The 24,948-nt window shown below is 40.7% G+C and overlaps 1 protein-coding gene across 9 annotated transcripts in view; it reads left to right on the top strand.

Annotated features, from left to right (window-relative positions):
- Window positions 1–24,948, top strand: part of PTPRK (protein tyrosine phosphatase receptor type K) — a 413,915-nt gene that overhangs the window by 353,448 nt on the left and 35,519 nt on the right. For 8 of the 9 annotated variants that reach the window (XM_069726055.1, XM_069726057.1, XM_069726060.1 and 5 more), the window contains 4 exons: window positions 9,607–9,767; window positions 18,854–19,038; window positions 19,226–19,313; window positions 22,538–22,614. In XM_069726055.1, the coding sequence (XP_069582156.1) occupies window positions 9,607–9,767; window positions 18,854–19,038; window positions 19,226–19,313; window positions 22,538–22,614 (511 nt within the window). Of the gene's footprint in view, window positions 1–9,606; window positions 9,768–13,217; window positions 13,254–17,601; window positions 17,614–18,853; window positions 19,039–19,225; window positions 19,314–22,537; window positions 22,615–24,948 lie in introns of all 9 variants that reach the window. The other variant, XM_069726064.1, reaches the window with a different exon arrangement.

Genomic DNA, 24,948 nt, shown 5'->3' on the forward strand with positions numbered 1-24,948 from the left:
AATCAATGCCAAAATGCATTTAAATCTCATATCTGCTAAAGGAGGACATATTTCTCACTAAAATTAGCATGTAATAGTGCATTCTAACATTTTATTATTAAACATTCAAAAAAAGTTTTTTGTTTTTTTTTTGCTTTGTCCCAATTAATCTGCACAGCATTGTGTGTGTGTGTATATATATATATATATATATATATATATATATATATATATATATATATATATATATACACATATATATACAGTTAGGGCCAGAAATATTTGGACAGTGACACAAGTTTTGTTATTTTAGCTGTTTACAAAAACATGTTCAGAAATACAATTATATATATAATATGGGCTGAAAGTGCACACTCCCAGCTGCAATATGATATTTTCCACATCCAAATCGGAGAAAGGGTTTAGGAATCATAGCTCTGTAATGCATAGCGTCCTCTTTTTCAAGGGACCAAAAGTAATTGGACAATGGACTCTAAGGGCTGCAATTAACTCTGAAGGTGTCTCCCTCGTTAACCTGTAATCAATGAAGTAGTTAAAAGGTCAGGGGTGGATTCCAGGTGTGTGGTTTTGCATTTGGAAGCTGTTGCTGTGAGCAGACAACATGCGGTCAAAGGAACTCTCAATTGAGGTGAAGCAGAACATCCTGAGGCTGAAAAAAAAGAAAAAATCCATCAGAGAGATAGCAGACATGCTTGGAGTAGCAAAATCAACAGTTGGGTACATTCTGAGAAAAAAGGAATTGACTGGTGAGCTTGGGAACTCAAAAAGGCCTGGGCGTCCACGGATGACAACAGTGGTGGATGATCGCCGCATACTTAATTTGGTGAAGAAGAACCCGTTCACAACATCAACTGAAGTCCAGAACACTCTCAGTGAAGTAGGTGTATCTGTCTCTAAGTCAACAGTAAAGAGAAGACTCCATGACAGTAAATACAAAGGGTTCACATCTAGATGCAAACCATTCATCAATACCAAAAATAGACAGGCCAGAGTTAAATTTGCAGAAAAACACCTCAAGAAGCCAGCTCAGTTCTGGAAAAGTATTCTATGGACAGATGAGACAAAGATCAACCTGTACCAGAATGATGGGAAGAAAAAAGTTTGGAGAAGAAAGGGAACGGCACATGATCCAAGGCACACCGCATCCTCTGTAAAACATGGTGGAGGCAACGTGATGGCATGGGCATGCATGGCTTTCAATGGCACTGGGTCACTTGTGTTTATTGATGACATAAGAGCAGACAAGAGTAGCCGGATGAATTCTGAAGTGTACCGGGATATACTTTCAGCCCAGATTCAGCCAAATGCTGCAAAGTTGATTGGACGGCGCTTCATAGTACAGATGGACAATGACCCCAAGCATACATCCAAAGCTACCCAGGAGTTCATGAGTGCCAAAAAGTGGAACATTCTGCAATGGCCAAGTCAATCTCCAGATCTAAACCCAATTGAGCATGCATTTCACTTGCTCAAATCCAGACTTAAGACGGAAAGACCCACAAACAAGCAAGACCTGAAGGCTGCGGCTGTAAAGGCCTGGCAAAGCATTAAGAAGGAGGAAACCCAGCGTTTGGTGATGTCCATGAGTTCCAGACTTAAGGCAGTGATTGCCTCCAAAGGATTTGCAACAAAATATTGAAAATAAAAATATTTTGTTTGGGTTATGTTTATTTGTCCAATTACTTTTGACCTCCTAAAATGTGGAGTGTTTGTAAAGAAATGTGTACAATTCCTACATTTTCTATCAGATATTTTTGTTCAACCCTTCAAATTAAACGTTACAATCTGCACTTGAATTCTGTTGTAGAGGTTTCATTTCAAATCCAATGTGGTGGCATGCAGAGCCCAACTCGCGAAAATTGTCACTGTCCAAATATTTCTGGCCCTAACTGTATGTATGTAATTTTTTTTATTTTTTTTTTTTTTTAAACTGAATTGGACTTACTGCAGATTCCAGTAATGTGGACCTGAAGCTGGTACCATCAGTTTTAGTGGCATGACCACAATTGCTGGTTTATACTGGGGGTAGTATACTTCTGTTGGATGTGTGTCTTGGAGGTTCTGTTGTCTATTGTAAAAGCTGTTAATTTAGTTTTTTACTACTTAATACTCACTCGTAGCGGTCATTATCAGCGCTACAAAGGTCGCAGTATCTAAGTAATCCATTATAGAGGTGGGCCCTCTTTCTGTAACAGTCCCCTATCATCCCGTAATGCTAATGTGTTCTCGTAAGCCCCCAGATATGCCATTTCAGCACTTCTGCATTGTATTGTCCTTCTAGCAATCTCCTCAAAAGAAGTACCGTATTTTGGCCTATTTCACAATTGATCAGTTTCAAGTTCCCTAGAAGAAAGAAGATTTAAAATGTAAAAATAATATTCATCAAATACCCCCAAAAACTAAAAATTGTAATTATCATCCTTTTCCCAATAAAATGAAAAATAAACATATATTGATATTCGTAAAAACTGCAAAAAATTTATAGTTTGAGTGAAAAAAATTAAAAAGTTATGGGGTTAACTGGTAGGTTTTTTCTTTAGTTCTTTTTGCGCCACAACATTTTATATATATATATGTGTGTGTGTGTGTATATATATATATATATATATATATATATATATATATATATATATATATATATATATATATATATATATATAATATAGAGTTTCTTATACATTTATACGGTAAATTAAATGGTGTCATTAACCCATTACTTGCCAAATTTAAATTTTTACAAGTACGGATTTTTCAGAAAAGGGCGTCCCAATATTCAATTAAAAATGACAATGACATGATTTCCTATTTTGAAAGCATTCATTTTACAAACACAACACAAAAAATTGGACCTAATTATAAAAATTATAAAATCTTAGTTGCTAGAAGCTAAAGATTAGGTGTCCCAAAAAAAGGACATTGGTAGATAATGGGTTAAAAAATACAACCTATCCCCGAAAAAAAAATGAGCGAGATTTAAGACACTCTTTGAAATCCTAGAAAATCGTTGGCGGCTCTGCTCGACAGTCATTGCCAGCTGAAAAGGTGATTTTGTAACACAAACTAAGGTGCTGGTTCCCAACTTGCTTTTTTGAGGTCTGCAACCTGTTTAGCTTGACCCAGAATTTTGAGTTGAAAGAACCTTTTACAATATTTTGTTTTAAAGCTCAATATATAACGTAAGTTAAAAGAAGCTGTGTGGGCTGATCCTAATTTTCTTTTCCCGGCAGCGTTGCAAAGTAACGGGCTTTTTGAATTTATGTACATTTTCCTTTCAAGCAAGGGGCCATCAACATTGATTTTTCTTTTGGGGGCGTTTACTTTTTCTCTATATGACATTGCCCAAGGAAAAGAAGGCATCATCATTAAGGGGGAAAAACAGAAAGCAAATGCTTGTGGAGAAGGTCAGAGCAGGTTTTCAGTGTGATCTGGTGTCTACAGAAATAAAAGTTGTAAACCGTTCCTGTCAGTACAATACAGTTTCCAATTTAAAAAAAAAACAAATCTGTGAAAGGATTTCTCTCTAAGAGATTAACATTGCTGGATTACACTAGTCCGGCAACGTCCCCTCCTGTGATAAGCACCTCACTGTTTATGGACGTTGTGCATTGAGAGCCTGGCGTGGGCGGGATGCTTCATTCTAAAGCTACAAGCTCTGATTATGTCAGAACGGGTGCACCCAGCAATCAAAGTGATACATCATTGGATTCAGCTTCTTTTTGCTTACATTAAGCTGCTCTCAGATGAGGTAGGAAAAAACCTCCTGACAGGTTCCTTTTTATGACTGTAGAGCTGCTCCATTACAGGTTATAGTAATATTTACATAAGAGAACGGCTGCTATCTTACTGTGAAAATCCCAGTGACCGTTCTGTAGATTGTTAATGGCTTACCCTTCTGGAGCGTAAAAATGCCTGACCTTTATGGAAATACAGGGCTCTGCAAGTAGGTAAATGATAGTGTTGTACTAATGGGAAGCTGTCAGAAGGATTTTACTATTGAAACCATTTGTATTATAGTGTAAGTCTTAGCGCTCTAAAAGGGAAACCCGGTTTCAGTCATATAACGTGTCGGTGCTGAGGAATTAAGCTTTGAAACCATATATGCTAGTTAATTGGGTAGTGCGTTGAAGGTCTAAGGCTGGAGTTACATTAGCGTGTGGCATCGGATACGATATGTTAATGACTCTTGCTCTGCTGCGAGCGGGAGCAGAGTGTCAGTGCTCCGATGCTCTCTCACATGAGAGAATCTCAGCACAGGTGCGAAGGAAACAGAGAAATTAATTTCTCCATCTCCTCCATTGGCAATGTCTGCGGAAATCGCACCGCACTCGTGTGATATCCGAGTGCAGTGTGATATTTCACACGGACCCATAGACTTTTTTCGACATCAGCAAAAGTTATGAGATGTCAGAAATCTCATGCTTACACTTAAGCTACGAGTCTGCAGTCACTCTATGTGGCTGCAGACTTGTGAATACTCACATTGTGCGCACTGTGTGCTGTCAGGATTCATTCAACGTCAATTCATTAGTGTTTTTGCAGCATTTTTTCAGCAATGGGAGGCAATTAAAAAGTGAGAAAAACACAACAGACGGGGGCAGCGGTGCAGTTTTACAACGCATCCTCTGCCCCATTGTAAGGTCCGGGGAGGAGGGGGCGGAGTTCCAGCGCACCAGTGCAGACTCGACGCACCAAAAAACATTACATGCAACTTTTTTTGTGCCGACCGTCCGCCACAACACGACGCAACCGTCGCACGACGGATGCGACGTGTGGCCATACGTCGCAATGCGTCGGCTAATACAAGTCTATGGGGAAAAAAACGCATCCTGCGGGCAACTTTGCAGGATGCGTTTTTTCTCCAAAACTACGCATTGCGACGTCCGTCACACAACGCTAGTGTGAAAGTAGCCTAATCTGCACCCAAATAATGGACAGCTTTTTTACTGCCAAGAGAGCAGGTTTTGGCTGCAGCAGAAATGCTGTGTGGGAACATAGCCTTACAGGACAGAGAACACTTATTGATATGTTGATAACTCTGGATTAGGGATGATGACGAGTGAACGTGCCCGGATTAGGTGTTATCCAAGACTTTCATGTGCTAATTGTGTCTCCGGCGTGCTCGAAATATACCCTATGTTCGAGTTCCCGCGGCTGCATGTCTCACGGCTGTTCCACAGGGATTTCCTAACAAACAGGCAATTGCTGCATATGTTGTGGCTATCAAACATCCGCGGGGACTGGAACATATTATTCTAGCACGTTGAAGACACTCGGTTAGCGCCCAGATATGCTTCCATAATGCTCATCGCTCCCAATAGATGACGGACACCACTCGCCACCTAGCACAATGGCTCCCATACAAGTCGGTGAACATCAGCAGTTCATTGTGGCTCATTGTAAAGCATATATCTGAATGCCGTTAAAAGCAGCTCTGGCAAGATTGCTGTCCTATAATCAATGTAAAGAAAATGGAATAAAAAATGGCTACATACATAAGATAAAATCTAAAAAGAGGGTGATTATCATTAGTCGTCTTTAACCAGAAATAGTGGATGTATGCACCACTTACCGTAACAGCATTTATAAAACTTCATCTAAGCCTAACGGTATATGTATGTATTAAATGGGTCGTCCATTATAGGACAAACTCATATTAATGGGCACAGGAAGGCAAAAAAAAAAAAAACCAGACCGCTGTCACTCCTCCATACTCAGCATTGTGCCCCCCGCCAGCCCTGCCATCTACTGTACATCCTAAGCGCTGCAGCCGATCCAACTGAACAGTGTGGGAGTTAATGGGTCATCCATTATAGGACAAACTCGTATTAATGGGCCCAGGGAGGCAAAAAAAACCCCAGACCGCTGCCACTCCTTCATACACGGCACTATGCCCCCCCACCAGCCCTGCCATCTGCTGTATGTACATCCTAAGCGCTGCAGCCGATCACCTGAACAATGTGTTGGTAATTACTTGATGTGCATCCACAATTGAATAGCATGACTTCTGCTCTTCTAAAACTTTGTGGCAGTGAGTATTGGATGATATTACATACTGTGACCGTGGGATATAAGCAACCAAGCTGAAGCAGAGGTGGCGACACACATCAATATTTAAAACCGCCTTTGTACCTAATAAAAGACGCTGATGAGATTCCTCTCGCCTCTAATCCTGATGTATTATAAACCAAGAAACATCCAATGCATTAGCCCTGAATGAAATGAAATTCTTCAGCTGCCGTAATATGAAAGAGGGGGGCGAATCCTTAACTCAACAGTCATTTGTATTCATTAAAAATATAGCTTCATAACATTTACTGCCGAAGCTATTTGCAGCAGTTGACCTTCTACCCTGCCATTTCTATTTCAACTGTTCCGAAAAGCGTCTTGTTACCTGATATAAAAGCTGTTTTTCCTGCCTAGTGGCGTGGATGTAAGGTTAGGCATTAAGTTGCAGAAATAATTTAACAAAGAAAAAAATTAAATTGGAAAGGTTCTTAGTTGCAGGGGATGCTTTGTTGTTGTAGAAAATATTTCTCGTGATCGCAGAAAGAAGAAAGCTGCGGGCAACAACTAGATAACGCGCTTCGTACAGATCATGTATATGCAAAAGCTGAGAGTTGTCGTTGGCTCGGCGAAATGAATCAGAAGTGGATGGATATATCTTAAGTCAACTTTAACTGCTTCTCTCGGCAAGGAAATGAAAGAGGCACAAGAAAAATGTATGGATGTAGGGCCCGGAAATTTCATCAAATCTGCTGAACCTTGTCTTGATCAAATATTCCCTTTCCTTCTGCATGTATTATGTATTGCCCAACAAGTGTACACAGCTAACATCCTCTAGTTTCTGCAATATGCATTGCATAGACAAGTCCGCGCCATACTAAAATATTTTTCTGTGTGAATGTATGGAGGGATATCACAATGCAAACATGTGGACATTAATATTGCCGTAAGTGGTTGTCCAGCCTTGAGATATTGGTCGCGGCAAGGGCCGCTAGTAAGTGACAGCCAATGTCGCAGCTGAAAATAGCATTTTTGACATCCATTGCCCGATGCAGGTTGTCAGTAGCATTACTATCTGACTTAGACTTCCTTTCTACTGCTGTTTGGTTCTCTTGGCTATGGTGATGCCATCAAATGCTTATAAATATTACCACTGATATTTTTTTTTATTCCACATCAATATTCTTCTTCATTTACAATCGACGATTAGTGTTAAGATCATTAAATTGGTTTTGCCAGTTTTCAGGATTTCCAACCATAAGTAATTGACAAGTCTTTTTCCCCATTGTCTATATATAAAAGATTGGTCAGTGATCATTTTTGGACCTGGAGGCATTTCTGCAGTTTAGTATAGTTATAGATACTATAATTGCTGCTGAAGGCTTCAGATTACTATTCATACCCCTTGACCTTGATATTTTTGGATAAGGTAATCAGATGTAAAATCAGGTTGGTACCTCTGCCAGGATGTGGGAAGAATCACTTTGTACACTTGATTGTTTTCTGTGAAATTTATATTTATTAATTGTGTGAATCAGCACATAAGTGACATTCAGAGGCTTTTTTTTTCTTAAAGGGAATCTCTCACCAGGTTTTTGCTATACCATCTGAGAGCAACATGATGTGCAGAGACTCTGATTCCAGCAATGTATCACTTACTGACCTGTATGCTGTGTTTTGCATAAAATCACTGCCGGATCTCCTGCACATCTACCAGCTCCCTGAATGCTGAGATCTCTATAACCCTCGCCAACACCACTGATTGGCAACTTTCTATGTACTCTGTACATAGGCAGAAAGCTGCCAATCAGTAGTGGGGGCGGGGGTTATACACAGCTCATGAAGGACTACATGGCAGCTTATTTACTAATCCTCTAATGATAGTATGACTTTTAATCAGCAGGAGATTATCAAAACTACAGCGAACAGCACTGAAAGTACCATAATAGGCCACTGGAATCGGGGCTTCTGTCTCTACTTTATCAGCTCTCAGATTAGGTGACACAGAAACCTGGTGACAGATTCCCTTTAAAGGCTTTTTCTCATCGACTTCCTCCTGGCTACAGGCTTGCTGGAGGTTGGTGCACTCCTGAAGATTGACAGTCAGTATGGCTGAGCTGCTGGCCCAAACTGTGGGCTCTCTCGGGCGGCAAACAAAGGCAGTAGCCTCCACAGAATCGAGGAGCTCAGAGGCACAGGAGTTGGCCAGATCCAGCAATCCGGCCAGCTCAGAGCAGCACTAATAAGCGTGCCTGGGAAACCAGAAATCGCTATTAGATAATGAGCTCTACACTATAACATTAAAAATCCCTTTGTAAATTGCAGAGTTGCTTGTAATTGAAAAGAGCGTTTCAATTTTACCCATTTATAATTGAGAAAACCTTTGAGGATGTGTGCGTTAGGCTGAGATCAGATGTCCTTGTATCATGGTCAGAGTTCAGATCACAATGCACGGTCTGGACACGGGTCTCCTGACCCGAACTTCACGGCCTCATGTATGGCTAGTAAGCTGTCAAGATCAGCTCAGGAGACTTGCGGACTGTAGTTACACCGGACATCTGAATGCGGCCTTACACTCTTATTTTCCTTGTTGTCCTTGAAGACCATGTTATACTTCCACGCTGCTGTCAAACGTATGACCTCACTACTTGGCACTAAATGTGTTCCTATTATCTGAAACCGAAGTAATGTTAAGGGAACATATAGTCTTTGAGGCATGCATCCTTATTCATCAAGGGTCCAGCTTTGAGAGTGTTGTGACTGGTTAGACGTCTCGTAATAGAGACTACAGCTGGAGATCAGGAGTAGTCTACTTACTGACGTGCCCATGTCTTTTTAGTTATGTGGGCAAAACAGTTCATTAGTTTCGCAGGCGTATTCTGGAACTTGGGCGATACAGTGAGGGAAATAAGTATTTGATCCCTTGCTGATTTTGTACGTTTGTCCACTGACAAAGACAGGAACAGTCTGTTATATTAAAGGTAGGTAAATTTTAACAATGAGGCGTAGAATATCAAAAATAAAATCCAGAAAATCACATTGTATTAAGTAAATACATTTATTTCCATTTTGCAGTGAGAAATAAGTATTTGATCCCCTACCAGCCATTAAGAGTTCTGGCTCCTACAGACCAGTTAGACGCTCCTAATCCACTCATTACCTGCATTAAAGACAGCTGTGACTTCCATAGCTGGACTGAAAAATAATACGATGTTTATGCAAAATTGGAAATAATAGTTGCAGTTTACATCACATGTACAGCGTAAAAGGATATTACCAAGTTTGAAAGTTACCCGCTTTCCAAAGAATAGGGGATATTTTTTGCTGGAGGTCCAGCAGTGCAAATGACTGATCTCCACTCCATTCACATGGGGTTCTTCTCTGGATCAGTGGGTATCACAGCAGTCAGATCCCCAGGAATTGGGAAGTTATCCCCTGTCCAACGTTAAAATTTGTGTGTCCCTTTAAATCTCCCAAGGACGTAATAGACAGCTTTTGTGTATGTGTAATCTGTATTTCTTTAACAGATCTCAGCGTTGGTAATACGCTAATCAGTTCTTTATACAAATTGGTGGCGCTAAACAAATATTTTTTACCTTACAGTAAACTGGCCAAGAAACGGAAGGATGCCATGGGTAACACCCGGCAGGAGATGACCCATATGGTGAATGCAATGGATAGAAGTTACGCAGATCAAAGTACCCTTCACGCAGAAGATCCTCTGTCCATCACCTATATGGATTCTCACAATTTCAGCCCTAGATGTAAGTATTGGCATAGTATACAAATATTGAGTAACTTTGAACTAAATCTACCTTCACGTCGCGCTGCAGTGACCTCAAGATGTATTCTGTGTGTATGCTGATTAGTGTGTCGAAATTCAGCAAATGCTGTACCTCTCCCTGGGGAGTGAATAATATACATAATGATTCATGCAGGAGGACGTGCCAGTTGTTTGGTGTAAAACACCTTGAAATGTTGGATACTGTTTGCACAGTTTTGGCGTTTTTACACTAGTACTGGTCGGCTGAGTGGGTTGACTTTGGGTGAGACTGAACATTTCGGAGCCCGCCCAGCAAATTCATCAACTTTTATGCCACTTTAGTGGCTATGCCAGTAATGAGTGACAGACTGGAGTAAAATTCAGAGGAAGGGCACGCTAGTTGTAAGGTGCTCTTAATTCATGAAGTGGCATCCGTCTCTTAATGAATTTGGCACTTCTTACTCCAGCGGTGACTTCATTATGAGTGGTGTGCAAAATACCGGTCTTAAAGAATTGGACCTTTCCTCTATTGATATAAAATATAGATCCTTCTAGAGCACCATACTTTGTTTGACAATTGATTGACTTCCATTGTGGATTGAGGATTCTGCTTACCATGATTGCTGGGAACTAAATCTACTAAAACAATTGTTTTATATATTGCTCGTGTGACATATCTTAGGCAGAATTCACACTACACTTCAAACGTCTAGTGAGGCATCCATTTAACTGACAGATGCCACTTGTATGGAAGAGCGCAGGCTACTATATTGAGGCATCTGCAAAGATCAAGTCGACATATGGCTGTGCAGTTGCATACGTCGAGGTCCAGCTGAGGTATATCTTTAAGAACTCTTGACTTATACCTCCAACATACCTGCAAATTCCTTATGAATAGACCTTAAATGGGGTTCCCTCTAAATACATTCATCACTTATGTCCTGGATAGGTAATAAACAAGTGATTTCCGGCAGTTCAGCTGTTGGCACTTCCAACAACGGGGGTCACAAAATCCCTGTGTGAATGGGAACATGGGTATACATGCATGACCTCCATTCTATTAGCTTCCATAGCTCTGATGAAGATGACCCTTTCACCAGTCCTCATGATTGGTTGGAATCCGAACAGTCAGACAACCCAATCGCCTAAACTGTGTAAACGTTATAATTGTAACCAGCCTTGCTTTACATTTCAAGGGCATTTTACAGTCTCTATATAATCTTAAGAAACTTGATTTATGTCCTAGCCATGAAGTTATTTTGTGTAGCCTTTTTTAACCAGAACTTCACGCTTACCTCCCCAAAGAGGGTCACACCTTACTATAAACGCTGTACAATCATTTGTAGGAAACAAGAGCAGTATAGCTTGTACAACATTGTCTGAGATCAATGATTTTGGAAATACATTGCAGTGTTGTATTTTGTTACCGATCCTAACATTTTCTGCTTGTTTTCCGCATTTCTGGCAGTACTGTGATTGGCTGATCGAGCTCTCATTGACACGCTAAGCCATTCATCTGTCACATCTGCTTCTTCCAATGCCCCATTTTGCACAGTTGATGCATGATATTTTTTAAGCTGTATCAAGCATTCATATTCTGTTTGTCTTGTAAGTTGGCGGCATTATGAAACATGAGCACTATAATTATATTCCGGTGCCCTTATTTTCCAGTCTATACAGGAGTCAAGGTAGCTATACTCTGGACATCCCAGTCTTCCGGTATTTGCCCTCACAAGTACCATCTTCCATTTGGTATTTCAAGACTGAAAATTTAAACTGAATTTCCACCCAAAATGTAAAATTGTCCATCTCAAAAGTTAGAGCAATATCCAAAGTTGGGTCATCCATTTTTTTTTTTTTTAACTTGGAGATATTGCAAATATTGCTATTTTTGACCCATTAGTAAAAGCCATATTTGCTAAAGTGATCACCTTAATTTTCTTCCCCCAAGTAACTGTTAACTGATCTTGTTCAGAACTTCTGTCCCCCCATGTAGGGTCTTAACTTCCTACCTCACCATACTGGTTCTGCTGGGCAGTATTGCCCCCACAAAATGCTGACTGTCTGCAGTACCGGAGTAGAGATGGGAGAATTGATTTGTCTGTGAATCTTCTTACCTTTTGGCATTCCTGGCTTCCTGTTTGATTGGCTGGGCTGGGGCAAAGTGTGTGTGTGTGTCACCAAAATTGCACCAAAATCAACTAATCAAAAGAAGAGCCGGGGAGGTATGGAGATTCATGGACCTTTTTTCCAGTGGTCTTGTATTACTGATCTGGCCAATGGATCGGGGACCTGTGCAATGCTTTTCCCATCTCTATACCGGAGGCATGCTGCATTGCAATGTGTGGTCCTCTAGTGCAGTGTTTCTCAACTCCAGTCCTCAAGACCCCACAACAGGTCATGTTTTCAGGATTTCCTTAGTATTGCATAGGTGATGGAATTAATGCTTGAGCAGGTGATGAAATTATCACCTGGGCAATACTAAGGAAATCCTGAAAACATGACCTGTTGGTGGCTCTTGAGGACCGGAGTTGAGAAACACTGCTCTAGTGCCATATATCGCATGATGGACTGTTATTGAAATGAAGACTTCTGAATGATTGATTCACAGTTTATTGGTAATCACGATACCAACACTGTTCAACTGTCACTAAACATGGCAAGTGGCCCAGTTGTGCCCTGACTAGTAGTCGGCTAGGTTTGTAAATTTAAGAAAAATACACCAAAACTAAACATATCGTATCAGTGCTGATATGTATTCTCAAAATAAACAAAATGAAGGAATTTTGCTGCTGGACCCATACCTTTTTTCTTAAGCCTGTTGCATCACGGCCCCATATCTTTTATTAGGACTATTACTTCACAGCTCCATATCAATTTTTGTGGCTGTACTATGTTACGATTACGGACCCATCTCTTTTCATAGGCCCGTTGCATCATGGACCCGTGGCTCTTCTTAGCGCTGTTACATTACGGACCCACATCTCCTTTCTTGGGCTTGTTACATTAAAGACCTTTATCTCTGATTTTTGCATGTGTGTCGTATCCAATTTTTCACAGATGGAACATGTACCCGTTATATTCTATGTATATTTTCACATGCCCGTGAAACACGGAGACACGTCTGAATTGGGTCTCATTTGCTGATCACACTCGCACATGTCAATGATTGGGTCTGTGATGTAACACAGCACACCGACATCATCAGTGTTGCATTCGTGTGCCGCTCATGAACGAAACGCAGACCTAGTCGGCGTAATTTTGAGCTGGTGCTCTCCTGCAGATTTGTTCCATATTGTATTGTTGGCTTTTTTTTTCTTGTGGATTTACTCACCTTTCTATAGCAGTCGATGTTATTGTGCTTAAATCTGTGTCTGTCTTTTTTTTTTTTTTTTTTCAACTGCCCAAAATGGAGGTAATATGTATTTTCATGAGCTTTGTTTTCCTGCAGTGCCCAATGATCCACTTGTGCCGACTGCTGTGTTAGGTGAGGACCCAGTCTGGCATCATCACAGTTCATGCATGAATGACTAGTTGCATGTGCAATAGTACCGGCCTAGAGAGACATTGAAATGACTAGAAGCCAAAGCCTGTAAATTATAGCCATAAAAATACTGTTTAGATTTGGTGTTTTGTGGCAAGTTCCAGGAGCACTTATTTTTAAAGGGAATGTGTCAACAGAAAATTAACAAATTTTTTTTAAATAATTTTTTATGTAAACATGTTAATGTGTTTTTTTTTCACCGATGACTATTAAAAATAAATCCTGCATACCCTCTAGTTTTACTCTGGCCCCTAAATTTAATATTAAAGTGTAACCGTCACTATATAAAAGTTCTTTGTATATGATAGATGCTGCACATAGTATAGAATAGTGGGGGTCTGGGTTGTTAGACTCCCTCCAATCAGTCAAAATACCGCTTTGAAGTGCGCAGCTCCTGCATGAGCTGTCTATGGTTCCATTACCACCTCTGTGAGAGTGAATGTAAGAACCCATAGACTAACTATGGAGCCGCTAAGCGTTCCGTGCACGGAGCTCATGTAGGAGAGCAATATCTTGACTGATGATGAAGAGGACCTGGCCCCCCACTAATCAGCAGCACTGTGCAATGCCTGTAATATAAAAGCTTTTTTATATAGTGTTTGTTACGTGGGTAACTATAACGTGTGCTGACATGTAATGCAGACCGTTATATATGAAAACGTACTTGGTGCTCTGTACTGCTCACTCGTCATCTCATTATCATCAGTCACAATCATGGAGGTCAACACACCTTATATCATGTAGACTATGTATTGTGAATGGTGTGATCCTGTGCTCATCTATTCCCCATCTCTGCAAAGTGACCTATGTCAAAATGAGAGCATGCCTTAGAAATTACCCTATAATATTAATAAATAATAATAATCTTTAAATAGCGCCAACATATTCCGCAGCGCTTTATATAGAAGTCAATGAGTCCGATCCTGTCTATAGTTGTCTATGGTCATGTTGCTGCTGTACCGAATATCTCTAAATGTTGTTAGAGACTCGTCACCAGGTCAGAAGTGGCCAGACCTCCCCGCACTGCTTCCCGAGAAAGTTGTTTCCGCCATATGGCCCCAGATTCATGGGCCTTTTACAGGTAATTTTCTTGTTCTTTACCAAAGAGTGACGTGCTCACAGGATTCTCTGGTGCGTGTCCTTAGCACGCTCTTCATTGTGACCCTGTGTTCCATACCCCCATTGGTAAAGACCATAAAACTTGGCACCAAAGAGGAAAAAAACACAATTCTGGAACCAGAGAGTGGAATTAAGACAAAGGGAAAAATTAGGCAGTGTAAATAAAATGGCAAAACTGACCCCTTTTGACCTGGTGATAGGTTCTCTTTAACTGCAAAGATTGCAGCCCTCATAATCATATATAGAAAATAGATGTCAAAAGCGCTAAAATACGAAAATAAAAACATATTGGAGCAATATGTACTGTATTTTTTTGGTATTGATTCTTAAAAATCTCTGTGATACATTCCCTTTAAACAGTTGTATCTGTTTCATGCACGGCGATACTCACTTCTCCTAGCCAACTTCCTGTAAGTGTTCCATCTCCTCCCATGTCTGGCATAAAACCAACTGGATGACCGCTGTAGCACGCATCCTCGCTTTATTACGTTGTGGCGCTTGGAGCGTTGCGCCTTGTGCGTTACTTTGTACGGGTGGTACATAACGTGTCCCCTGGTTGTATGAAATGTTGGCAGCTTGTGATGGCAATGCTCAGGGCTCGGTCTGTAGAAGTAGTAATCTGGGCTAGCTCTAGCCGGTCGCTGCACATCCTAACCCTGCCGCTGACATTCTGCTTACCGGGAAATATAGGTAAACGAGACACGTTCTATAAAACAGGTAGTGGGAGACTACTTCAGTGCTCTTGGAGATTTCAGGTTACATTTTCTATTTCACGCCTCTGATACACCTCTTTTACAATTATCTCTTCCATGGTAAAAGCTTATCCAGATATAAACCTATAATATCAAGCTATTTGGAAGGGTTTACTTTCATTCTGATAAAACAAAGAGAAAATCTGCTGGTGTAAAATGAGTACCAGCAGGTAGCCTGGACGCATGGATGGGCCTTAGAAGTGCGCACACGTACAGATCTCGGACACGCTTCATTTCAGAGGGGAGGAGAACAGGCCGTATCATAGATTGATTTTCCCCTTCAATATCCGAAGAAAGTTCTATTTTGGGGCCTTTAAATGATTTATTGTAATTTGTTAGGACTAAAACCTTATGGAAAATGTAATCCTGGCTTGTGTTGGTGTGGAATATGTTTCTGATAGAGGCTCTGGAATAAGGGGTAACGTCTCTCCTTGTGATGAGCGATGAGCCAAGTCTGGCATGTCAGCGTGAGGAGACTTATTAGCCTTGCATGCTCTTCTGGTTAATTAAATATGCGAATTATCTCTTCAGAGAGAACGATGAGACCATTTTGAGGAACAAAAGTGACGATGATTAATGAACATAGTGTGTGAGAAATTTAAGGGGTTATCCTACGCCTCTCACTTCTGCATCGGACGTGAGTATTGCTGATGACGTTGCTGCCCCACACACCAGCTGACTCACGGACGAGATCGCAAGTGTCATGCAGTAGGCTGGTGTGCGCGGTTGTAATGTTATTGGAAGGGAGAGATGCCGGATATCCACTAAGCTCATATGGTTTTTACCATAACCAGCGACTTGCATTTGCATTTTCTCACTATTCATAATGTATATTGGCACTGTTTTATGTTTCTTTCTTGGTTACATCCCAGGGTTGTCTCGTTTATAGGACATAACACTGAAATGTACAGAGCACACAGTATATTATCCCACCCAATGTTCCTCAGTGTGTCTTGGGAGAACATCACAACTTTAGCTCCCAAACCTTTCTCTGACTATATGACAACTAGCTACACAAATGCTTTAGGCTCAATTCATCATTTGTTTCACTTTTTTTAATTTGTGGTTTTTGATAACTTTTTTTCACCAAATTCATCAAAATGGCACACACTCTGTTTGCATGAAGTCCAAAATTCTCTTTTTTTGTGCTAACCATTTCGAGATTAGTGCAAAAAGTGGCATGCAAAGTAAAATGTAACATTTTGACATAAGTACATAAAATCACTCCAGAAGGCAACTGGAGCATAGTTGCACCCAATTTTGTGACGTATTCTTGTAAAAGTCATATTTCATGAATCTGTCTAATAAAACATCTGGAAAAGTCACAGTGGCATAAAAATCAGATAACTAAACCAAGGCAGAAATTGTCACAAAGTCACTAATTGAAAGGTATTCACGTCTAAAAACTAGCGGAAATGCAATGATGAATCTGGCACCTTGCCTTTTAATAGGAGAATAATGCTTCGTTGAGAGGGAAAGGGGCTGAGCTTGATATCCGATGCCTCCTGTGAACGAGCGTAACGCTATTTCTCGAGTGGAGAAAAAAAGCAAAGGCTTTGTTTCTTATCCCAGACAGTTAAAGGGTATATTCCGAGGCTGCAAATTTGTTACCGAAATCTCTCATGTGAAATATCCTTCAGATCTCCAGAAATCTGAAGGCAATCAGCCGTGTGCATCCTCCTTAACACCTGATTCCTGCTACGCTCTTTTAGTAGCTGCAGATAAATTCTTTTTCCTGTGTATAGTGCTCCTTCAAGGAGTCGAGATTTGAAAAAAAAGGGTGTAGTATATTTTTAATTGAGGCTATGTACTGTGGCTGGACGCCTTTGTGCACCCTTCTTACATGCTCTTCGATAATGGTTATTTTGGATTTTACTTGCAGTGTTTTTTTTTGTTTTGTTTTGTTTTTTTTTAGGTCGGCTATGGTTATGGCTACACTGCAGATTTTGCCTACAATGACATTACAATGTACTACAATGACACTACAATGTAATAACTATTTCATTAGCTAGTAATAGCATCTAGGGCCCCGATTCATCATGACCGTCGGTTTTCACACCGGTCTTAATGATGAAGTGGTGGGACGTGCGAGGCAAACGTTGCCCGTTCCTTGGGCTGGCCTCCATGTGACTATTCAAAAATGTCGCAAATCGCACATTCCCCTAACCTTGTTAGAGCGCCGATGGGGTGATACTGCCTGCTGTATTGGTCTTTCGTGATTGTAGGGTAACCCTAGCCATGCGTACTCGCTTCGCCCCCTCCTTGTATGTTGGTTTTAGTCTGCATGGCTGTATTGTCCATCTATTTCATCCATCTCTGCAAACCATAACCATAAAATACGTCGTGCGTACAGCTTGATCGGGGTAACAAAGAATAATATGTAAAAATCTTTTTTTTTTCCCATTGCCGCCCCGCTTCAGTGCCAATCACTGGTAAGTAGGATGACAGGTGTGTTTTTGTCCTAATCTTCCAGATTGTAATGCTTTAAACCCACCACTTTAACTAGAATCTCTTGCAGGTAAAATCCATTTTGCGTGTGACAATTCCAGTAATTAGACAGCTAGGCTTAACAATCTTGCTGAGAGGTGCTACTGCGGTAATTCATGGCAGATGCCACCCCCAGCTGCTCCTGCCAGATGCCTGCCTTACTGCTTTGAAGCCTCAGACAAACTTGAGGATGTCCTGTGAAGCGTGGAAGACGGGTTTGGCTTATTTCAATGTATTGGAGCACTGGGAATCTCATGCTGTCACCAAACCTGAATTACTTCCATTGCCCAGAGTCTACAGGTCCAGGGGACACATACTTGCTGTTTTCCTGATAATAGAGGTGTATACTGGTAATGTTCTCCATACCCTCAGTCAGCAGGCATGAGGGAAGTGACAACTTATGTCTTTACCATGTGAGCTAATGGAATATACAGCCCAAACGTCTACTCTTTATTTCCAGTGGTATCATTTATCATGTGTAATTCCATTTATTGTAAATACGGATGCACATACTGTGTATTGTGTTATTAAAAGATACATTGTGATCCCGCGGCTAGTGGTTTTTGCAGGGTTTTTTCTGCAGCCAAAATCTGCTCTTTTGGCAGTAAAAACGCCTTCAGCACGCAGGATTTTAGCTGCTTATTTTTGGCACGGATTACATACATGTTTTGTCCACTGTACACATTTAATAAAATTAGTTTTATTCCTGAAAAAAACGGTTTGGCATTTTTTCTCTTTCTTATTGTTTTATGTGGGTGAAAAAATTGAACACTGAAAGAATTGACACGCTGCAGATTTGGATACCGCTGCCGTTTTCCAAATCAAGTGAACCCAGGAAAAAAAAAAAAAGAAACGTGTGCATGAGATTTTCAAAATCTCCAATTTTGCTGGTGCTATAAAAATCCAGCTTCTTATTTGCAGAAAAAAACTGCTTGTGAACAACGCCTTAGTGTGCAGTGAATTCAAGGTATAGCCACCAATATCTTCCTGAGCCTTTCAAGATTTACAAACCGGGAATCCACTTAATTTTGAAAAGCAATTTTTTTCTTATCCTTTTTATATCCACTCGATACTATTGACTGTACTTAGTCCTTTGGTAGACGTAAGTGCTACTTGGTGTGCAAAACCGATAGTCTAACCAGTCTTTGCTGAAATGTCTTGGTTTTTTTTTTGCTGTGTTCTCAGATGAAAACCATACTGCACCAGCAGAGTCCAGCCGTCTCCTGGATGTGCCACGTTACTTGTGTGAAGGCACTGAATCTCCGTACCAGACGGGCCAGCTTCATCCAGCCATCAGAGTGGCCGACCTGCTTCAGCATATTAACCTTATGAAGACCTCTGACAGCTATGGATTTAAGGAAGAGTATGAGGTATTGGTTCCAGCCTAACAGCACCCATAGCTGGAAAAAAAACAACAAATTTTGTGATTTTTCTTCATTTTTTCGACAATTCACTAATGTTTCTGCACTATCGAATATTCACTAGTTTAATCTTCCCATTATTCCTGAAATGTAAGAAATTCCATGTGGATATCGTATTTATGTTTTATTATTGCAGAGTTTCTTTGAGGGGCAGTCTGCATCATGGGAGGTAGCAAAGAAAGATCAGAACCGGACAAAGAATAGATACGGAAACATCATCGCCTGTAAGTCGTCTTCGTTCATGGTTTTCTAGATTAATGAAAACGTTCTATTGTGTTTAATGGAACTTCTTTGCTCTTTTATCCACCTGCTTTGTAGTATATCACCTTCAGGCTAGAGCTACACAGCAACTATGGCCGCAATAACCATCGTGAGATCGAAGTTCGCTTCGTGCCGCTGCTACATCGCGGTGCTATAGCAGTGACGCCTATACTACCAAAACCTACAAGTGAAAAAAATCAGACTCTGTTGGTTGCAACCCCATTCAGTGACCCTGTGTAGCCCTAGCCTAATGAAAAGTAGTTTGTAATAACTATTTCATTAGCTAGTGATACCATCTAGGGCCCCGATTCATCATGACCATCGGTTTTCAAACCGGTCTTAATGATGAAGCGGTGGGACGTGCGAGGCAAACAACTCTCTGAGTTGTATGTCTCTTAATGAATCTGGTGTGTCTGCAGTGGCATGTTCTACTTACTCTAGTTGGAGACTTGAGTAAGATTTTTGTTGTAAAGGAACATGATCTTGATGAGAGGGGTTCGCCCCGTTCTGGTGCTGGGCATAAATTGTGTGAAAACGACAAAAGCTGCAAACTTTTTGCCCAACCGATAAAAATGAACTGAAGTACAAGTTGGTATGAATGCAGTATAGGAGCATGTTCACACTGGCCATCAAACAAAACCCAAGATAGAAACAACATCAAATACCCTACTGTAAGTAAATAAGTAAGAGCAATAGTGCATATAAATAACATTGGGTACATAGTAAACAAAGGGTTTATATTTTTTTTTTTTTTTAAAAAGCGTAAAACCCATCCCACCAACGTCAAGGTGTACCGAAATTTGTATTAGTATTGAAACCTTACCCTGCGTCATAGTGGCGTTCTGTGTGAATAAAGGCTGAGGAGGACCAGGTCCCAAGCATGGACACACAGCTCATAGGCAGCTTTTTAAACCCCTTCCTGACCGGAGGTATTTTCATTTTTGCGTTTTCGTATTTTGTTCCCCTTTTTCCCAGAGCCAAAACTTTTTTATTTTTCAGTCAATATTGCCATGTGAGGGCTTGTTTTTTACAGAACGAGTTGTACTTTTGAACAACAACATTGGTTTTATCATATCGTGTACTGGAAAACGGGAAATAAATTCCAGGTGCGGTGAAATTGCAAAAACAAAATGCAATCCCACATTTGTTTTTTGTTTTGCTAGACACCAAACGTGTAGGTTCTTTTTTTATCTAAGTAATTAAAAAAAATTCCAAACTTTGTTTAAAAAAAAAAAAAAAAATTGCGCCATTTTCCGATACCCATAGCGTCTCCATTTTTCATGATCTCAGGTTGGGTGAGGGATTATTTTTTGTGTGCCGAGCTGATGTTTTTAACGATACCATTTTAATGCATATACATTCTTTTGTTTGCCCGTTATTGCTTTTTAACGCAATGTTGTGGCTACAAAAAAAAACAAAACGTAATTCTGGCTTTTTGACTTTTTTTCTCACTACGCCGTTTAGCGATCAGGTTAATCCTTTTTGTTTTGATCGGGCGATTCTGAACGCGACGATACCAAATGTGTGTTTGTTTTTTAGGGGTTTTTTTTATTGTTTTTTTTTTGTTTTGTTTTGTTTTTTTTGAATGGAGCAAAAAGGGGGGTGGTTTGAACTTTTATCGATTTTTTTTTTTTTTTTTTTTTTTACTTTTGGCATGCTTCAATAGTCTCCATGGGAGACTAGAAGCTGATTGGCTCTGATACATGCAGGCGATGCTCAGATCTCCTGTATGTAGCAGAATTACTCACTTGCAATGAGTGCCAACCACCGGGCGGCGCTCATAGCAATTTGTCAGTGACAACCATAGAGGTCTGCAGGAGACCTCTGGTTGTCATACCAACCCATCGGTGACCCACGACCATGTGACAGGGGTCACCAATGGGCGGATTGCTAGAAGCGCATGTTAAATGCAGCTGTCAGAGTTTGACAGCGGCATTTCACGGGTTAATAGCCACGGGTGGATAGCGATTCCACCCACTGATGATCTAGGCACCTGTCAGCTGTTCAAGACAGCTGACATGTGCTGGGAAAGATGTGGGCTCACCAACGGAGTCCACATCAATGGGAGGGTGTCCACAATCGGCGTACTATTACGCCCGATGTTGGAAAGGTGTTAAATGTAATTTTTTAACATTTTGTACTGCCTCGCATTGCTCCAAAAAAATTGAGACTTTTCAAAAGTTTTGACGACTCAGGGCCTAAATCTTTGAAAACAAAGCATACAGCTGGTTCAAGAAAATTGAGGACTGTACACATACAATATGCATGCAAACCATGCTACTCCCATGTACGAGTTTCTGGCGGAGCTCCACATTTCAATACTGTTGTTACATGAAAGTGGTGCTGTCATTTCATTTGAGCAGAAAATCTGTGTCTGCCTGTATTTCTAGCGCCTCCATCCTCCTCCTTTTATCTCAGGTAGGGGGAATCTAAAATCTATACAGATTTTACCCATGAATTGAGACTGAAAGATCAGTTGGAGGTGAGCGAAGCAAATTTCTCTGATAGGATTTGTTACCAAGTTGCTTATGTTCATCTGTGCAATTGATTTATAAAATAAGAATGAAAACAGCGGTTGCTCTGTAAGCTACAGTAAAAGGTTCTGTGGGTCCCTGGAATTAAAGGGAACCTGTCTGGTCAAGAACCAATAGCATTTGTGTCAACATCACTAAACACCCTGACTAACAGTCCCTTTATTACTTTACACACACAAACAAATTTTTAGAAAAAGTATGTCTAAAGTCTGATTATGATATGTAAATGAGGCCTTTGACTAGTCGAGGGGGTGTTAGTGGCCCACTTAGAGGTTATCATGCCCCTGTGGGCGTGATAACATGATTTACAAGCAGCAGTGCCATTGCTATCACTATATTTACCTCACGCATGCGGCTTCTTCCCTATCTCGTCATTCTTCCTCTGAAGCCGGGTGCGCGCGTGTGTGTGTGTGCGTGTGAAAAAAAAGTTTTCCGTTTCTCTATTCCTTCTGAAAAGAGCATGAAATGTGATTTTACACTTTTTTAAAAAAAAAAAAAATGTATATGATAAAGTGTCAGTTGATGTGAATTGTAATTGGTTGAATATTGAAGTGGAAATGTAATATAATAAAATGGTTGTCACTTTTAAATAATGGTGACTTTCTTTTCCTTTAAAAAAAAATGAAACATCTTGTCTACTTCCTTTTTGCTAGATGACCACTCAAGAGTCATCCTACAGCCAGTGGAGGACGACCCATCCTCTGACTACATCAACGCCAATTATATTGATGTAAGTGAGCGGCACCATCTCTCGTCTCTCCCCGATTCTGCATGCTTTGAGCTTTTGGCTTTTGTTTGTGAGTGTTTCTTTTCCGCATGTCATTGCTTATGAAATTGATTGCAAGTGTGTAAAAAGAAGAGAAAACTGTACACTTTCCTTGTTTGAAGTCCTAGTACTCACTGACACTGTTGTGCTTTCTTTCACACCTGACTTTGGTTTGGGCTGTAGATTTGGCTGTACAGGGATGTAAGTACCACTATATGTGAATAACAGACCCCTACAGTAAATATTTACTTATAGACATTGTCCCCAGTTACTTTCTGATTCCGACTAATGCTTATTACCCAACATTTGTGCATGCTCCACCTGAATAACTTTGTATCGTTTGTCTTTTTTTTTTATTCAGTTGTTTTTTCTTATTTTACTATTATGTAGCACAATTTTGTAACCTGGCAAAATAGTCCAATTTATTTTGTAAGGTCCCTAAAGTGCGTTCTATTTTCCCCAATAACTTTCCATGCTCATTATTTATTTATTTTTTTAATGTTTTGAGTATCTGGCTGCTTCATGCTTTTCGTTAAAACGTAGTGTACTTTTTGTATCAAATGTTTAATTTCCAGTTGTATTGCGTGTTCTAGGTTTTTCAATTTTGCTTGTGAAAAAACTTTTGCTGTATACTGAAAGTAATTATTTGTGCCCCCAATGGCCTTTCAGGTGGCCATTATACTAGCACCTTTTTTGTGTCCACATTATAGATCCAACACCTGGATCCTCAAGTCTTTATTCAGAACCAGCCAGAGTGCAGAAAGCTTTACTGGTCTTCTGTCTCCATAAGTCAGCAGTCAGTGTCGACATTGCTGGCGCTGGTTTAGTAGTTGAGTATCTGCTGTCTTTATTTTAGATGGGGCATTATTTCTCTTAGGAAGGGTTTTTTCCAAATATTGAACAACGCCTTTAAAGGGAACCTGTCCCCAGGTTTGCTTAATATAGACTCATGCCACCACCTTTAACTGGTCCATTACTACTATCAATTACTACTATTACGGTATGTACCGTAAGCCCCCCCGCATATCCCTAAAAATACTTTGACTCCCTCACCATATGATAACTAGGGCCATCCAGTCCTTTAAGCTTTGGTGGTCTGGGGTTTGCTCCTTGCCGATGCATACACTTTCAACAACTTTGCTCTGGCCTTAGTAGGGTACGGCAAAGTGCACTTTTATGGGCCCGAGATTTGCAGGGATCTGTGGATGACGTGCATCATCCACATCAATCAAAGCAGCAGGATGGCGATTCTGCTGATATGAGGTGTGTAGACCCCAGACCACAGACAGCCATCAGACCAGACTGTGCTCACTAGCTTATGGCTTGGGAGACATTATAAAAGGTATGTTTTGGAATATGCAGGGGGAGTCCTTTTTTTTTTCTCACGTGCAAACGGTCCATGATGGATGATTACTCCTAATTAGTGATGAGCGAGCGTGCTCTGTTGTGTTATCCGACCACACTCGAGTGCTAATAGTGACTTCGAAGGTGCTCTAATATTATGTTCAAGTCTCCGCGGCTGCATGTCTCGTGGCTGATCAACAGTCGTAAGACATACAGGGATTCCATAACAAGCAAGCAATCCCTGCATGTGTTTCGGCTGTGGAACATCTGCGAGACATGCAGCCGCGAGGACTCAAACATAATATTAGAGCACCCCCTCTATTAGCACTCAAGTATGCTCGGATAGCACCTGATCCGAGTATGTTCGCTCATCACTAATCCTCATCCAAAATGTATTAAATCTCCTTGTTAGTTAAATGAGCAGCTTGCGGTGTGTAGAATTAATCTATGCTTTAAGATGCTACATTGGTTGTCTGATGCATAAAATGTCCTGCATAAATATCTGTTTTTAAAACCTAGCCACTTCCCAAATTAGCTTTATTTGAAAAGAGCTTTCTGTTCTCCCCTACACAGCTAATCCCTGTATCTGTTTTCCTATTGTGATGTTCAAGTTCGAGCATTCACTGGGGATTTTCAAACTGGACATCATCAGGATTCAGCCCTACAGTCACTTGCCAGCCGTTTCGATCACTGACCCCTCCCCTAAAACATCATTGGGGGCAGCACTGCACTCACTTGTTACAGCTTCTTTCACCACCGCCCCCTTATGACTTCCCAAACCAATCACAGTTAAAGAAGCACAGGACAAGTGACCACCCTGCTTTTATCACAGTTGCTCCCTCGTAACATACTTTTTAAGGGGGCCATCAAAGCTACAGGGACGTGACTGCAGCACCATCTTCCTGATGACATCCCCTTTGAGACTCCCCATTGCATGCTGGGAATTGAATGGAA

The sequence above is a fragment of the Ranitomeya imitator genome, chromosome 5 (assembly GCF_032444005.1).
Source record: "Ranitomeya imitator isolate aRanImi1 chromosome 5, aRanImi1.pri, whole genome shotgun sequence".
Taxonomy (NCBI): Eukaryota; Metazoa; Chordata; class Amphibia; order Anura; family Dendrobatidae; genus Ranitomeya; species Ranitomeya imitator.